Genomic DNA, 18,702 nt, shown 5'->3' on the forward strand with positions numbered 1-18,702 from the left:
AGATGACAAGCAGGCACCAAGGCAGCCGGCGTAATTTTCATTGTGATGATATTAGGAGTGGGGACACTGGTGGTAATTAAGAGATGACAGAGGAGTTCTGTTAATTGGGACTAGTGAAAATGCTCTTTAAAACAAGATGTAAGAGACTATCTCGCTCTCCTCTCTTTCTCTTCCCCTCCCCCCTCTCTTCCCTTTCCTTCTCCTTCTGTTTCCCTATCAGCAAGAATATGGTCATGCACAAACTAGAGTTTTTGCTGCACACCAGATTTTCTAGATCTTTCAGTATTTTGATCCCACAGTTCCCAGCCTCAGAACTATGAAAATTGTTTAAATCACCCAATCTATTATGGTTTCTTCTTACACCTTAAGATGATAAATATGCTTGAGTCTGTATGGAAAAGAATTCTAAGGCTGTCTCTGAGGAGGGTGCTTCATGTCAGTCATTTGCCTACCCTCCTATTTTATAGATGGGCAGTGGTTTGTTAATGAGATACATGCTGTGATGGGTAATACTGAACTTGACAGGATCTAGAATAACCTTGGACATAAACTTCTGGGCAAGCATCTGAGGGAATTTCCAGACTGGATTAACTGAAGTAGGCAGATACACCATCAATGTAGGTAACACATTATCTGTGGGGGGGGAGGGGTGGAAATTCCAGTATTGAACAAAAAAGAGAAAGAGGGCTGAGCATGATCACTTTCCTCTCTTTGTTTCTGGCTGTGGATAGCATGTGGCCAGCTATCTCTAGCTCCTGCAGCTATTCCTTCCCTACTAGGATGAACCATTCATACCCTCAACTATGAGCCAAAATAAACCCAACCTTCTGAGGTCACTTTTATCGGGTATTTTATCACAAGAAAAGAAAGAAATCCATATACATTGTTCCCTTCTTTTCCAGCTACCTTCTGAGGAGGTGCATGGGGCTAGGTGGTGAAGTAGGATAGGAAAAAAGGCTCCAGGCAGATGGCAGTTCATATTACAGAAGCTGTGCCTCTTAGTATTTTGGTAGCCATGATAAAACACCACAGACAAGGTTAAATTGGCTTAAGGTTTTCAGATGGTTATAGGACATGGTGGTGGAGCAAAAGAACAGCCAAGAGCTCACATCTTAATCCACAACCACCAGTCAGAGAGAAAGAGATCTAACCAGCCATGAGTCCCTTGAAACCTCAAAGCCTACCACAGTGACTCATCTCCTAGTCCTTCCTAAACATCTCCACCAACTGAGGACCAAGTATTCAAATATATGAATGTATGGGAGCCATTCTTGTTCAAAATTAACACACTGTGTTATACTTGTCTGTCGAATAATTGGTTTAAACAAGATAAAACTAACATCTTATACTACACATTCGTTCCATACCTAGGAAATAAATGATAACACAACCTGATTTTTGTGTGTAATCTGAACCCTGAAGCCTTACCTACAACCACTTACTTAACAAACAATATACCATGTATTTAAAGTTTCTCTAACCTCTTGTCTTGGGTCTACTTAGCTAACAGGAATAGGGAGTACAAACAATCATGTAGCTACTACTTATAAACGGTGGTTTCCCATTCCAAGCCCTTAGCCATAATCTCCATAAAACACCTACAAAAACACCACAGATTATCAACCATTTGTCATTAAACTTTCACTTCTAGCCCTATGTTTTATACAGTCATGAAATTTAATCATTGAGTTTAAATGCACATTCTTCCTTTCTCTAATAATTGTACCAAATTCATAAGCAGTAAATAAGGTTTCTAGAATTTTAAAGCTACCCATCCATCCCCAATGGAAGAAAAATAAGGATATTCTATAATATAAAACTCATCTTCAAACATTTACTTTTAATAAGATACCCTGGGATATCTTTATTTTTGGAGATAAATGTATGTTCAGGGATGCAAGGGCAATGTTTCATGATAGCTACAATTTACTTTGCATACTATATGGGGAAAATGATAAAATATTAAAAATCATTGAATGTAAGAAGTATAAAAATGAATGTTTCTGACATTAGATTTTAGCTTTTTTTCCATATCTGAACAATTTCATATAGGTCTAAAAACATCAATACATAGCATAAAAACCAAAATGTTTACCTAAGCAGAAAGGCATGATGACGCAATAAGACTAGGAGGTAATTTTCCTTACAGATTACAGCAGTTCGTCAAAGTTACATCAAATACAGCAAGGTAGAAGGCATATGAGGAATGGGTCTTCCTCATATATAGTGCTGAGAGGGAGCATAAATTGGTACACTGTTTCTTGAAAGGCTCTGGCAACATTAGCAATTTTAGCTGAGCATGTTCTCTGACCCAGCAATTTTACCTCTGTGCTAGTTTGAAGATGGCACCTCAATACAAGCAATAATAATGAAGTTCTAACACTGTTCCTGAAAGCATTTACAGATTATCTGAATGAACCATGAAGCTGACACACAATGAAATACTCTTATCAGACTAAAAAGAATGCCACTGTTCTACACTCGCCAGGATTGGAAAATGCTCAACACACAACACTAAACTGGGGAGATGGGCTAAGTTTTATGGCAGAATTCAAAGTATAATTCATGTTTTAAATTAATTTTCTGTCTCTTACCTAAGTAAATGAAAGGATTCTGGAAGGATACAGTCATATTAACTGCTAATACTGGTCACATCTAGGGCAAGAACTGAGGAAACAGAACGAAAATCAGAACTTGGTTTTGTTTTCTTTCTGCATTGAGTTTTTCAATGAGATCAGAGATATATAAATACTTTTTATAATTTTAAACATTCCAAGTATTTTAAATGTTAATATATGTAAACATTATTAATCATTATACATATTTGCTATCTTTTGAATGGATAATTACTTTTGCTTGTTTTTTTTCTTTCAAGACAGAGTTTCTTTGTGTAATACTGGCTGTCCTGGAACTAACACTGTAGACAAGGCTGACCTCAGACTCACAGAGATCCTCCTGGCCTCTGCCTCCTAAGTGCTGGGATTAAAGGCATGTGCAACAACTGTCCAGCAACTTTTCTTAAATATGAAAAACTGGAAGAAATTAATGCTCTTAAGAGGAGAATAATTCTTAAATGCAAACCAGTATAGTATTAAACATCTTATTATCAAAGTGTTACAATGAAAATATCCAGAATAGCAGTCCTAGGCTTATGATTGATTAGAGAAACTTACTGTCCATGAGGAATTGTGTGATGCCAAAGCATGTCAACACACACATCCTCTGCTACCATTCTTAATTTCTTTTTTGTTGTTTTTGTTGTTGTGTTTTAAGAAATTCTGTGAAGACACAGTACTTTTATCTTAAAAAGCACCTTGTAAAACGTTCTCACTATAGTAACTAAACAAGGAGAAAATTAGATATGGAGATCATTACAGAAATGCACAACCAGTCAAAATACAGAGAACAACAACAACAACAACCACACTCACACACACACACATACACACACACACCTATAGAAAAGAAAAGAAGACTCAGTTTTGACTGGTAGAAGGGACCAGAGCCTACCTTGTCCTTCACTAGACTCCAATCGCTTTGAGTAGAATCATTGGTTGTGTTGTATTATGCTTTATTTCTTCACCTGGGATTTATCTTTCCTTAATTTATAAAAGCAGATCTATACTAGCAAGAGGAAGCTTACAAGAAAGGATACTAACAATGTGTGTCTCTTGATCTGTCTTAAGAAATTAAACACAAAGTAGATTCACCCTGCTGTGGTGATTCAGTGATCTCTTCAGTCAGGCACACTCTTGAGCATATTTCTCTACATGTAGACAAAAGGATATCATAAGACTATTTGTTGAGTAAGTGGTAACTACACATCTGAGAGCTGGGGTTTCCAATTAATGCTAATACTCACCTGGGTATACTATGATTGGTAGAACCAGGGTTCCACCAACTTTTGGCCCAAGTCAGAGTTCTTTGCCTTCTTGGCTTTAGGATACACTGAAAGAAAATCAATGTCCTCTTTCTCACTTCCTTCCTTGCCCTGAGTCTCACTTTCTCCCAATCTGAGCACTGGCCTCAGGATAAGAACTAATGTACTTAATTCCATTTGCAAAGATTAAGCACATCTCCTGTTCCCACTGGAAGTCCATCCCCTTACTCTCTACCCTTGCAGTTCCCATACAGAGCAGCACTCTCACTCTTAGATGGCCTTTACAATGAGCCAAATTAAAAGCTCCCTCAACCTAGTGCATCCAATTTGGAAACACTTCTGTAGCTTATCCGACTGGTGAGTAAAGGTTGGCTAAAATCGTGGAATGGAGACTGCTGGAACGAAGGGCTGCCGTGTTCACTTCTGCTTTCAATGCGGCATTTCTCTGTCTCATATTTAACTCGGAAAAGGGAGAAAACTGTTTGCTAAGCAAAAATCTGTCATTTCAAAATTGTGGAAAACATTAACCAACCACATTTCCTTTTTTTTAATCAAAAAAAAGTCCCAAATCATGAAATTATATCTGAAAATACTGATCACATTTATTCCACGTTATTTATTACGTTTTCTAAACATAAAAAAAAAATGTTGAAATAAAGTTGTGCTGAAAGCTCCTCTTAACTCACCTTCTAAGTACACTGACCCCATTCCGAATTGCTCTGGCAAATATGAGTAATAGCAGAACAGCTAGTAAACAGGGCTGAGGGCCAGAAGGTGTGAACTCCCCCACAATTGGTTCTGTGCACCCTATAGACTGCAGATTTAATGACAGGGTAGATTTTAAGCAAGAGGAGAATTAAGATTTAGAATAGCAAGAAAGTGAGGCCCAGCAGTCAAAAGGAAGGGACAAATCCCAGCTGTTGGCCACTAACTGCCTTCCAGTCAATCTTACATGGCTTGACCCTGTGCCAGTTGAGGACAGCTGAGATGGGGCACAAGCGCGGACAGAACGGCAGTGAGCCCAGCTCCTACTTAAAGAACTCCAGCTACAGTCTATCTCTGAGGGAGGGAGGCAAACTCAGCATGGCTGGAATCTCCTGGTACTTCCCTCCTTAAACTCTAAGCCATGGCCAATTGACATATCTGTTTGGGGAGTCTGGCTTTTCAAATGAACACAGGTCCCTCACTCTGAAGTCATGCATTATAAAGCCCAACAGAATCGGACTCACAAAACAAAACATACGGGCAACAAAGTGCTTGGTGGCCTGGCCCTGCCTCCGCAGTAACAGCTGGTGGACAACCACCACCTGTGTGTCTATTTTTGCATGCTCTCTCATTCCCTTTACAAGTCACAAGCAGCCAATTGAATGTGGCTGCTGAACAAACTGCTTAACAAAAAAGATGGAAGAGACAAGGGTGAAAGCAGGAGAAAACAGCCAAATACATGGTTTTGGTGACACAGGGCCAACATGTTGGAAGAAGTCAGTATGCAGAGAACTGGCCCTAGGCATCTGAAGTATACATTCTGTTCCCCAGAGCCCCAAACCACACTTATCCCAAATCACAGCATCTGGGCAATGGGGTGGGCAGGCCTTCAGGCCATACAACTCAGTCTCATTTCTACTGCCATTCTGGGTCTCCATAGGATGCGGCAGTACAACTGTTTTCACAGTATAAATGCCCCACCCAGGGCTGTGACTGGCTTGGCTGAATGGGGTGAGAAATAAGGTAGGACATGAGTTTACTTCTTCTTGCACTAAAGGTCACTCCACAAGGGCACTGCCTGCAGATCCACAGGCTCTGCTGGGACCCGAGGGCCAGAGTCCCTCTGTGGCTCTAGGCTTCACCATCTTGATATATATGTACATCCTCTCTGCCACTCTTTCCCAAAGCTCGGCCTTCAGATAATGGGTGCCCCATGCAGTATCTGACAGTGCTGTTACGCGGCACTGAGCTCTTGAAGGGTATATTATCACTTTATTGGTGTTTAGAATTGGCTTCACTGGATGCATAATAACTCTGAGTCCCTTTTATTGTTTTGCTCTTTTCTTTTCTTTTTTAAAATCATCTACAAATATCACACTGCTTTACTGCAGGCAAGCTGTCGCCATCCCACCCTTGCCTCATCCTCCACTTCTGCCTGACCCACAGTAGACTGAACGCGACCTGAATGAGTAAGTTTCCACTTCCTTTACAGCAGAAAGGGCGTGATTCTGCTGAACTACGGCCAAGGCAATTTTTGGATCCGCCATTGTAAAACCTGTGGTTTCATCTTTCCCCCACTTCCTCATTAAAAGGCAACCACTGCAAATATTGTATTTAATCACCCTGCACCTTTTTTATAGAAAGTGGCAGATTTAAAGAATTATTTACACGGCCAGACCTTTACAAATTATATTTAAATTATGGCAAGATGGAAGAATACCCATGGCTAGGAGCAGGTGCAAATCCTTCCTGCATCTCTGGAGAGGAGTTAGATGAGGTTAGACATACACACACGTAAACATGGGGGTAAACATCAGTTTCTCTAAAGAAGCAAATGTATTCTTTCCAACCCATAATTGAATGCCTCTATGTTTTATAAGTATGATCTCAATGATACTAAAATGACTCTTAATTTCTTATTTGCATGCAGGTGAGAGTTTGTGCCCAGAGCATAGTGCCTGAGAGGCCAGAGGGGGGCATCAGGTACCCTGGAGCTGGAGTTCTGGGTATCTGTGAGCACCAGGTTTGGGTGCTGAGAACAGAATTTCCTTTCTCGCCACGAGCAGTACATACTCTTAACTGCTGAGCCATCTCCCCTGCCCTATTTCTTTTCTTCTTAAACATCAAAAAGAAGTAGTCTGCAAGACCTCAAATTCTGAGCAAAATCAAAGTGTCAGTCTCGCTGCTTTCCTGTTTCTGGGAGGCATTAGTAGGAGGGAAGTGTCTCTGAGCTTTCTGATTACTGATGCCCAAGCTTATCAAACTGTATTGCATGAGTATGAAGTAGACAAAGCCCCACTCTTCATGAAGCTGCTAGGGTTGTTTTCTGACAGCTACCACTGGCACAAACAGAATCTCCCCAGAAGACTAAACTACAGAAGAAGAGGAAAGAGAATACTGAAAGTACAACTCAAAGGAGAGAACAGACAGCTCTCCACTCCCCCCACTCTCTCTCTCTCTCTCTCTCTCTCTCTCTCTCTCTCTCTCTCTCTCTCTCTCTGTGTGTGTGTGTGTGTGTGTGTGTGTGTGTGTGTGTGTGTGTGTTTGCTCGTGCTCATCCCATGAGTTTTAAGCAGAAACTGTTTGGAGGGCTAGTAAGTGGCAGAGCCAGAATAAAGTTCTTATCCTTAATCAACATGAATGCTAATATTTACCAATAGCTGCAAACCCAACCCATTTCCCCTGAGACTGTGGCAACAAAGTAGAATCTTAAGGATGCCACTACCGGTGGAGGTGAACCAAGATCTCTGCACTGAGCTTCCCTCTACAGACAGCAATGGAGTTTCCTTAGAAAACTCTGGAAAGACTGCTCCCAGGAGCTCCAACCAAAAGTACAGGATCCAGGGATCAGGGATCCAGGTTGGATGTGGCTTGTAGCTGCCTATCACGTCTTTGAAAAGTATTTGGTCAGCAAACAGTCCTTGGTGTACAATAGTGGGAGGAGGGAGTGCATGCATCCTCCTCCCTAACCAGGCACAGGGCTTCAAGTCTAAATATTTACTCAACAAAACAAGTAAATCCTTTAGATCTAGGGTCAAATACATAACTGGGTTTTACACCCCACACTGTAGTACCCTCTTCTTCATGTCCCGACCACAAACGATATCACAGTAGACACAATGTGTGCTTTTAGAACTAGTTTTTAATTGGGTCTCCGTTCAATGTATTTCCCCATGAAATCCTCCAGTACCACAAAGCAGGCACACACACTTTTTTTTTTTTTTTTTTTTTTTTAAAGTTGAGGACAGTGAATTCCAGGGAATGCAGCCCACTGATATATCATGGGCAAAGGAATGTCCAGACTTGAAACCAAGTTGTATAACCATTTTTCTGCTATCTGTGCTCCTTTTAATTCTAGTTATGGCTACATATTTCTAGTTCAGTTCAGTAAACACGCAAAACTAACAATTCCAATGCACCCTCCCCATCAAGCCTGCTGATACTCCTGAAGATAACGCCTGCTGACACTCAACACCTTACTCTCACAACCTCCACAATGCCAAAGTGACTTGACTGTTTCTTTCTCCATTTTCCTACTCTCAAGCTATTCTGTCAAAACCGCCACTCTGCTCCAGTGGTCAAGCCACTTCATTCTGCTTTGAAATGGTGATCTAGTAAAATGAGATCTGAAGAGCCACTCAGACTAGTTGGCAACTTTCTCTGGTATCTCCAACCGCTCCATATAGGATTTTGGATGGTTTGCACATTCCCCACCCTACTTTAAATGATCCCTCTCTCCCTCCTCTTGAAATTTCCTTGTGCCCCTTGTGCCCCTAAAGCATCTTCACTAATGAGAATGGAAAGAGGGAGGGGGAGGGAGGGGAAGGGGGAGGAGGGGAGGGAAAGGCATAGAAGGAAATAAAGAAACCATGCTTTCAGGCAGCTTCAGGAAGCAGGAATGGCTTGTAACCTGAACACCTCACAGATAAGATGTGACATTTAGGCAGACAATGGCAAGTCCCAGCAAATGCTAGTCCTAGGTCACTGTGCAAAATAGATCACCTGGTAAAGGAATGTCTCCCTCCAGCAATTAAAAAACACTTGGTTATTTCCACCACAACCCACAATCCAATTCCACGACACAACAACACTCTGAATGAGGTCCATTCTGAAAGACATTAGAAGAAGAAAAAAATCCCTTTTTAATATGTCCCAAATATTCTCACAGATGACTTAAAGGAGAGTTTTGAACAATGACTAAATACTATAATACATTTTCAAAACAACTGCTCTGTAATATGTGTCTTTTGACAAGTCCAAGCCTATACAATATGCCACTTTCACAAAAATTACATCCCTGTATTCAAATGTCCTACCCATTTGCTTATAAGTTGTGACACTGAACAGAAAGAGGCAGGAGAATCAAATCTGACCTCATCCCTCCCAAATCTCCCTCAGAGCCATCAGTGGCCCAGGTCACATGCCTCAGAAGAATGCTACCCTATTATCCTGATCTGCTGTAAATGGATCCTGAACAGACCAGGATACATTTACTATAATCCTGGGATACTGGAAAACCACATGCTGAATTCTCATAGAAGCCTGAGGTCCCCCTTCTGGGGAACCACACACTGTGCTTTTCCAGAACCTAGCACTTCAATCTCTACCATGCTGATTAACAAACTGACTTGCCAGGCTTGGTGGTACATGCCTTAAGTCCTGGCACATGGGAGGTAGAGGCAGGCAGCTCTCTGTGAGTTTGAGGCTAGCCTGACTGACCTACATTGTGAGTTTTGGAACACCCAGAGCTACATAGAGAAACCTTGTCTCAAAGTGAATGAATGAGTAAATAAATGAATAAATAAATAGACTTGAGGCAAGCTCTTTAGTGCAAGTGTCTTCCACAAACCTAGTAAGCACCAGTGTCCACCGAATCTCAACACCTCCCCCCCTCAACTACTCTTACCAGACAATTCCAGAGAGGAGAGGACTAATCATGGGCCTGAAGGTAATTATGCATTTGAAACAACTTAGACTTACTTGAGGGAACTAACACCAAGAGGTGTTTGCTTCACCCACAAAGATGCAAGGCCTAGAGCACTAAAGATTGTTATTTCTAGTGAGTGGCTTTTTTTTTTAAGTCACTGAATTTTCTATTTTTTTTTTTTTCTTTAAATGTAGCAAAATGCAGCCAACCCAAAAGGTCCGATCTTAATCTTTTTTTTTTTTTTAAGGCATAAAATTCCTTACTACTGCTATGGTTCCCTTCCCCAAATTCACATGCTGAAACCAAATTAACAACATGATGGCAATAGGTGGAACTAAAAACATCTTACTGAATATGATATCTTGTGGTTTGGGTATGTACTTTTGTGTATGTTGATTTATTATCTTTTTAAAGACTGATTTTTATTACTTTTAATTATGTATGTAGATGTGAGTGCAGGTGCCTATGGAGGCCACAGGCAATGTAGCTCCTGGAACAGAAGTTACAGGCTGCTCTGAGCCCCTGGCATAAATGAGTGCTGGCAACCAGTCTAGGGTCCTCAGCCATAGCAGTACATGCTCTCAACAGCAGAGCCAACTCACCAGCCCTCAGTACTTTTATAAATATAAATTATAAATATAAATTATAAATTAATTTGGACACTATGTCCAAATGTCCCTTCACAAAACAAAAAGCTATGCATTCTCCTGACTCTGCCCTCATCTCAACCCTGACTCTCCATCTCATAGTCCATCAAAGAGTCAACTACTTTATCCTGACAGCACCCATGAGTGTAGACTCTGAAGACTTCCTAACGAAATGCTTGTGGGAAAAGGCAGGAGGCAGAAAGAATTTTTACAGCATAAATATAACCAGATAAACAGGCCAAGGCAAGGGCATTCAGAGGAGGAGGAGGCACAGCGGGGAGGAGGAAGACAGCAAGAGGAGGATCAGGAGGAAGAGGATCACTATTTCTCTGCCAAAATTAAATAAATATAAAACCTTGTCTCTTTGTCCCAGAAAGAAAATATGTGTGGCTTCAGAAAGTGCACACTGCAGGCAAACTCTAAAATGAGTAAATTATGAGTAGGCATGCACAATTCATATTTCAACAGAAAAATACCTTCAAGTACCCTATAGAATTTGCACTCTGCCAAGGACTTGAAGGATTATTGTCCTTCTAGACAACTTTGTGACAGTTTGCATCTCTCAAGAACACTAGAGTCGATATTCCTTGGGACTTAGAGATGCTACTTCTAGAAAACATGTCTTTACAAAATCAATAGGAACTGAAAGATAAATCTATTAAGACCTAGAAAATGGCTTCCATACTAAGACTCTAAGTAGTTTTAATTACAAAGGAAATGTTCAAATAGGCATTGACAAAAAAAAGCTGCATATAGAAACCATGTGTGTGCTTGTGTGTTCATGTGTGCAACCTCAAACTACTGCTTTTCAATATTGCTGGTGAATTTATTAAATCAAGAAACCCATACTAGTTTTGTTTTGTTTTCTCAAGATAGGGTTTCTCTGTGTAGCTTTGTATATCGGCTGGCCTCAAACTCACAGAGATCCAACTGCTTCTGCCTCCTTACTGCCGGAGTTAAAGGCGTGCACCTGCCCAACTGACCACCTTTTTTTTTTTTTTTTGAAGTTGCTGTATTTCCCTAATTCTTAATCCTTACTTTCAACAGTCAAATTGGGTAAAAAATCAAATCCAGTTCGCATGGGTTTGGAAGATGGTTAAATGAAGTAAACTCGTATGCTAATAAGGTCATTAGGGATTATTGCTTGGTATTATTATCTTCAAAATGCAGAAAGGGACTCATTAACAATGGCCATCACTGTCGTAGTCAAATATCAAATAGAATAAACAGTGAGCAAAGTCGAAGCCTGCACTTGCAATCTAGATCCCAATTACCTACACCATTACAAAGGAAACACACCTAACACACTGTGAAAATCGCCCCAGATCAGTCATGCTATAAAGTGGCTGAAGCAGTTAATAAAGATTTCACCTCAGGAAAGGGTGACTTAAGGTAAAGTTAATGAAATCACTGTTGGGTTTTAGGTTTTGAGACATGCTATGTAGCCCAGGCTGGCCTCAAGCTCCCAATCCCCTAACACAGCTTCTGGAATGCTGAGATTATGGGTGTATACCACCATCCCTAGCATGAAGTCATTTTAAAGGAGAAAGAAGCTGTAGAATAAAATCTTAAGAATAAAAAGCTTTTAAGTATCACTAACTGGTGTGCTGTAAGAGGCTAGTGTGATTAACTTCTGAACAAAGGGAAAAGGACAGAAGGTGACATAAAAGCACTATCAAACCAAATCTATAACCCCAATGTCCTAACTCAAAAGTATTTAAGAAGTGACCAACAGATGAAGAAGGGGGGGGGGATATAAATTCTGAGAGGTTTTACTTTGCAAGTAATTAAGGAGTAATTGCTTTAGAAAATCTGGTTCTGGCTGGTGATAGGGACAGAAATGTCAACTCAAAGCTTTCCCCAGGCAGTGAGCATTCTGGTTCTAGCACTTGCCAACAATGCTTCATCAGGTGGCTCAGGGAAGACATACAAAATTTCAAGTGAAACCCATGTCCCTTTACCTGCCCTTCTCCAGCACAAACAGCTACTTCTGACATACTCTACAACCTAGCAACCCCAGAAAAAACTACCCAGCCCTCCTGCCTCATGGGGAGCAGAATGCCTCAGTGGAGTCAGGGTACTAGTGTTACAACATGCAATGTCACATGTGACAGTGTTAAATTTTCTCACGGACTTCCCCTACCCTACAGCAGTGTTCATTAAGAATGAAACCTTAACTTTCACCCCCCTAGTCAACTTGTTAAAGTAGCTAAATTATTACATGCTATAATACTAATCTTTCATTTTGCTGAATGAAAAAGATGTACCAAACATCTTCAAATAACACTGTCCAGTTTGCTTGCTTACCCACAAAATCCCCATGGTAATACATTTCTCCCAACCCAGGTGAAAAACCATAAACAAGAACCTATTTGTGTGAGAACCCAACTCTTGCCTCTCATCTCTCTTTCTATGGCACAGCAGGGGCCTGCAGTTTTCATCTCAGTAACACCTTCATCTAATCAGCTACGAAAGGCAATTCTTTTAGAGTTTCATATATAACACCAAGTTAACACAGAGAAAACACTCTTGTGAAAGTTATTCCATTCTTCTGAACTGTATCTGAGGACACCTGCCTTTACACACCCTTCAGTGCTGGATTTTTTCGTGGTAGCCTTCACTCACTCCCCGGACTCCAACACACATCACTCCATGTCCTTCTTTCCTTCTTCCCTATTCCTCACTGCTCAGATGCTGAAAGGCACAGACAGAAGATCAACTGTTAGCAGAGGTGGGCTAGCCAGATATTGCCTTTGACAGAGCAGAGGCAACTGTCCCTGGCGTTGGAAGGGGAGGCATTCTGGGCCTGAGCACTGCCCGCTGCACTGATGCCAGCACTCCTCAGGTGTTGTGGCCACCCTGTCAGGACGGCTTTCCCACGCAGTCAGATGTCAGCTCAACTCTGGATTCTAACAAAAAAGATGAGGTCTGAAGAGATCAAACACGTGTTTCCTCTGGAGAAGCTTCCTTTTTGGTTAACCAAGAATACTGTAACATTTTGGAGCACAAGTGATAAAACCCCAAATGAGTCTTTTGTCTCCAAACACAACTGAAAAGAAAAAAAAAAAAAAACTTTAAAGAGGCAAAGTGACTGACTGGAGTATTTCTCCAGCAACAACAACAAAAAACCTTCTTTATTCTGAGGCTTATTTCTGCTTGCCAAAACATGATGGTTAGTCTCCCTCAGAATCTCATGAGATAAAAATGAACAATCTTCAAATACAGGAGACCCACAAGAATCTGAGATTTGGAAGGAAAAGCAACCTTGAACTCCATGCTTGCTAGGTAATGTAAGGGCCCTACCACACAGCTACTGCCTACTCCATTCTTTTTATCTCCAGAAGATTCAGTAAAGGGCTAGCAGCATCACCACAGCCATTGCTTTGTCATTGGTAACAGACAAATTCATCCAGCTAATTCATCAATAGGCAAGTAGAAAAACTGAGTATGTATGTGTGTGTATGTATATACACACACATACACACACACAAAATGGAACACTCTTTGACCTTTAAGAACATTTGCAACATAGATGAAGTGAAATGAGCCAGGTTTTTAGATAATAAATATCATATGCTTACACACACACACACACACACACACACACACACACCTTCCAACCTAACACAATCACTCTCATATAAGTAGAGTGTAGAGAGTAGAATAGTAGTTACCAAAGGCTATAAGGTACAAGAGAATAGAGATAGAGGTCAAGGTGGATAAAGTTTGGAGAAATGTCTTTTTAAGATCTATTACAAAGGAAGGCAATTGTGTCAAATAATATAGTGTACACCGCTTTAAAATCCCCAAGAGTTAGCCAGGTAGTGGTGGCACATGCATTTAATCCCAGCACTCCGGAGCCAGAGGCAGGTGTATCTCTGTGAGTTCAAGGCCAGCCTGGTCTACAATGCTACACAGAGAAACCTGAGCTCATGCACCCCAGTCTGATAGGTAAGAAACCAGCATAGGACTGACCCAGACTCCCTGAATGTGGTGTTAGTTAGGAGGACTGGGTAGTCTATGGGGCTTCTGGTAGTGGATCAGTATTTATCCCTAGTATACAAATGGACTTTGGAAGCCCATTCTACATAGAGGGATACTTTCTCAGCCTAGACAGATGGGGAGGGCCTAGACCTTGCCCCAAATGATATGACAGACTCTGAAGACTCCCTATGGAAGGCCCCAACCTCCCTGGGTAGCAGAAAGGGGATGGGATGGGGTTTGGTGAGAGGATGGGAAGTTGAGGGACCTGGGATTGAAACCTTGTTTCAAATTTAAATAAGGGTTTCAAATTTAAATAAGGGAAAAAGAAAAAAATAAAGAAACAGAAAAAAATCCCAAGAGTAAATACATAAGAAAACAATAAGAATTTCTCAGGTTATAGATACATTTGTGTGATATAATTATCACTGCACGCTGCACTACGCCTTACCCCACAAGTACACCTTTTGTCAGTTCTCGTGAAGAAAATAAAAATAAAAGATTTTCATGCCATTAAATAACAAGAAGCATGGTTTTTTTTTAAAAAAAAAAAAAAAAAAGAAGAAGAACACATCCTTGACTTACAAGGCCATTTGCTTTTGAGGGTAAACATACAGAAGCCATGATCTGGGCCCAGCTTGATGCACAGACTGACTAGAATTTGACTGTTCTGACTCCTGTCAACAGTATCTGTATCTCTCTTAAATCCACCAAGAAGAAATTACAGTAAAATTGCCTTTCTTGAGAATAATTCCAAGGAGTTTTATTTCCAAACAGGGGTTCAACTGAACTTTAATTCCATATTTATGACTGTCATAGCAAAACACTTATTGTTGTTTCGAGACAGGGTTTCTCTGGGTAGCCTTGGCTGCCCTGGAATTCGATTTGTAGGCCAGGCTAGCCTCAAACTCAGAGAGATCCTCCTGCCTCTGCCTCCTAAGTGCTGAGAGTAAAAGCATGTGCCACTACTGCCTGGCTTCATTTTTAAAAAGTGAAGTTGGGAGAAGCATTTATTATAATTTTCAGAGACAGTTTGGAGAGCCTAAACAAGTATTAAATCAAGAAATGGGATCAATGATAATTCTACATTACTAAATATTTTGTCTGTCATCGAGTCATCAACATAATGGGAGATAGTACAACTTTCATCCTAAGAGATGCTATTTATTTTTTTTAAAGAGTTTTACTCTGCTAATTGGGTAGTATGTACACTGGCTCATTCCATTTCTCCCAAGGGCAAAGGGGAGTACAAGGCCAATACTAAAAGCCAGGGAGATTTGGGCATTTCTCAGACTCAAGTCAGTGACCTTAGACTGTTCTATTTTTAAACAGCCATGCTGGGCTACCATATTGTTTTCCATATGCTTTTGCAAAATGACACACCCTGGCCACTAGTCCCTGCTCTGTTATACCCTAAGAGTGGCAGGGAAAACAAAAGATGGAGTTAGCCAATTGACAACACCCAACTTAGTCAATTCATTAGTGCTTTTCTGTTTGGAGAGAAATGTGTTAAGAAGTGTGTTAAAGAGTACACACTCAAATTTTGTCAATTTTGTTTCTGCAAAAGCATTACTGCCTTTAATAGAAGATACAGACCTTGGATAACCACAGATCCCCTGATATGTCCTCAAATTTGAAATAAATGACAGTAAAAGCATCGATGCTTGGAGGAACTGCCTGTAATACAATGGGATTCATTGATGTTGGCCATTCCAGAACCACTACAAAGAAAAAGCTTCATGTGCATCGTGTCAAAAGGGTACCTAGCATGAGGTAGGGCTGACTTAGCTATACTAACTCGGGCCCTTGGTGGACACTAAGGAGATGAGTACCAGAGTGTATACACTGGGTTTGATAAAAACCTAAAAGTGCAGAGCCTCTAACTCCAGTTACAATTACTCTCTGACTTTTAGAGCTGATTCTGAATAGTTAAAGGCACAGCTGTCACCACTACAGAAAAGTAGCTGCCCTCCACAAAGTCAGCAGCATCCCACCATACAAGTGTGACCCCGTGTTATTATTCTGAGCATTGATCATAAACATTAATCGTAAATCCATTAAATGTCTTCTCATAGCAATGGACTTGAGAAAACTCTCTCACACACATACACACAAACTCACACACACACACTACATACACATACAATTGTCACAACTGGTAGTTGAAGGCTGCTGACCTTTTTGTGTAAACTTTTAAATCAAGTTATGAGATTGTGTTAGGAAGAAAAAATATTTCTGAAAAAAGAAAACCAAACCTTCATTCTTCAGACATTACATCACTGGTGTGTGTGTGTGTGTGTGTGTGTGTGTGTGTGTGTGTGTGTGTTTTAAGACAAAGAAAATCAAGTACACACCAAGCTATCTTCATCTTTAATATTTTTCCAGCCTACTAAAGAGTCAGGAATAAGAGCGAAAAGGAATGCTGGGAAAATTTAACATTCACATATGGTTCATCAGCTGCCATGCGTTTTGTTCTCCAAGATATACAACTTAAGACTTCCTTTAGTAGCTACCCAAATGCAGACAGATTTCATGGGGTGTCATCCAGCAACTGTGTGTGGAACCCTTACAGTGTGCCTGCACAGGCAGCAGCCTGCTATTATTCTCGAAAGTCGGCTTGTTTTTGCAGAGATGGCAAGGTTAGACTTGAGTTCCTATTTTCTGTAAGTAAACATTTGCAATCTTCAAACGCACCCGCTTTTCACAGTGAGTTTCAGCGCCGGATAGGATCAATGACATATTTGCACTGGATTCCAATCGTTTTAAAATAGGACTGCCCTTTGTGCAAGACAATTTCAGCTCGGCAACAGCTGATTCAGTTCACAAGCAACAATACTGCCCATTGAAAAATGCACCTTCCTTAAAACAAATCATACTTTTTTGTTCCCAGGAAGCTTTGTTGCTATTTCCAGAAACAAAAGATACATTCTGACAACCTCAATAATGGTTTTAGGTAAACCAAGAGTAAACAAGATAACAACAGCAGCCCGAGAAGCAGCCAAGGTGAGCTGGAGGCGGGGAAAGGGAAGGTTGAGTGGAAATGGATATTTGTGATCTAAGAAATTCAGTATTCACTGACGAATGGGAGTGGGAGGAGGAAAGAGGAAGGCGATTTTGTTTTCAGTTATAAGAAAGAAGTGTGTGGTGCCGGTTTTCTTTCACCAGTGCGTGTTAAATACCCAGCATGCAAAATCTAGTTTTGTGACTTAAGACTGACTCAATGAGAGTAAGTTTGTGTGCAGATACAAAGGCGAGATCTAACCAAATTGAGGACTCATACCAAAAAATTCGTGACAATTATTCCAACGTTTCAAGAGTCTTCCTGTACCAGCAAGAAGCTTATGATTAGTCATGGGGTCCTACTATCGATTTCAAATGACCATTTTGTATGATGGCACCAGTCCTGTTCTGCCCTCTTTTAAAGAAACCACTAACGATCCCAGAGTGCTTTCGTCACCCATTTCCTAGAACTGAGGGCCTAAAACGGTGGCACGGAAGGAAGGCAGAGAGCAAGCAGAAGCCAAAGGTCCGGGCAAATTCTTCTGCAGCGCGGCCCCATCTCCCGCGTGCGTGCGGGAGTGGAAGAGCTGGAAGTGTGTGCGCTCCTCCTCCCTCCGGGCCGCGCGTCCCCATCGTTCCAGGATGTCAAGTGGGTGGCGGCTAGCCTCGGAGGAGAAGCCCAGCCTGGAAGCCCTAGTACCTCTCTGATGGGGACAACCGAGCCCCAGCTTGGCGGTTCCCCCAGCCAGCCGCCGCTCACCTTTGTTCGCCGGCCCTCTCTGAGAAGAGGAAGCCGGGAAAGAAGGAGCGCGGGCGGCGACCCAGCTCCCCGCGGCCCCTTCGCGGCGCCCCGTAGAAAATCCGCGGACTAGTCGGACCCTCTCTAGCTCCCCAGAGGCCAGCCCGGCCAAGGGATCGGGGTCCCCAGGGTGAACACAAAGGTTGGGAGGTGTGAGCCCGAGCGCGGGGGCGTGCGCCACGGAGCAGGCGAGTGTGCACGCGTGTGCCTGTGTGCAGGAAAGCCAGGAGCTCCGGCCCTTCTTACCTCTCGAAGATGAGCCGCACCATGAAGATACAGAAGGCCACGGGGAAGGCGAGGTAAAGGTCCTCCGCCTGAGGGAAGGTGGCTTCCTCCGTGTTCTTCAGGTCTGCCCAGGTGACATTGTGCGGAAGCCAAAACCGCTCGTTCCAGAACCAAGCTAAGATCCCTGCCATCTTGCTTTGTCCACTCCTGTGTCGCGGCTCCCGCGCTCTTCCAAGCTCTCCGCAGCGCAGAGCACCAGGGATGCGCGCTGGGCTGGCCCGGAGCCTGTGCCGCCGCCGCTCCCGCCTGCCGCCGCCTCCTCCGCGGCCGCTGCGCTCCCGAGCTCTCGGCTGGCTCCTCTCCTCTCCTCCCTCTGGCCGCGCTGGGAAAGGGGCCGCCTCGCCTGTCACGTGGCAGCCTGGCCGCACGCCCTGATTGGCTGGTGCTCGCGTCAAACAGCAAGGCACACGCGGCCGGCTCGCCCACGCCCTGAGGGCTGCGGGCCACGCTCGGGCTCTGGACCAGTACCTGGAGCGCG

The 18,702-nt window shown here is 42.3% G+C and overlaps 1 protein-coding gene across 2 annotated transcripts in view; it reads right to left on the reverse strand.

Moving 5' to 3' along the window:
• Positions 1 to 18,493, reverse strand: part of Cers6 (ceramide synthase 6) — a 240,638-nt gene extending 222,145 nt beyond the window's left edge. The window contains exon 1 of one of the 2 annotated variants that reach the window (XM_051184540.1): positions 18,186 to 18,493. In XM_051184540.1, coding sequence (XP_051040497.1) covers positions 18,186 to 18,355 — 170 coding nt within the window. In that variant the 5' untranslated portion in view covers positions 18,356 to 18,493. The remainder of the gene's footprint in view (positions 1 to 18,185) is intronic. The other variant, XM_051184541.1, reaches the window with a different exon arrangement.
• Between the last annotated feature and the right edge of the window lie 209 nt (positions 18,494 to 18,702).

This window comes from Phodopus roborovskii, unplaced genomic scaffold (assembly GCF_943737965.1).
Source record: "Phodopus roborovskii unplaced genomic scaffold, PHOROB, whole genome shotgun sequence".
NCBI classification, from domain to species: Eukaryota; Metazoa; Chordata; class Mammalia; order Rodentia; family Cricetidae; genus Phodopus; species Phodopus roborovskii.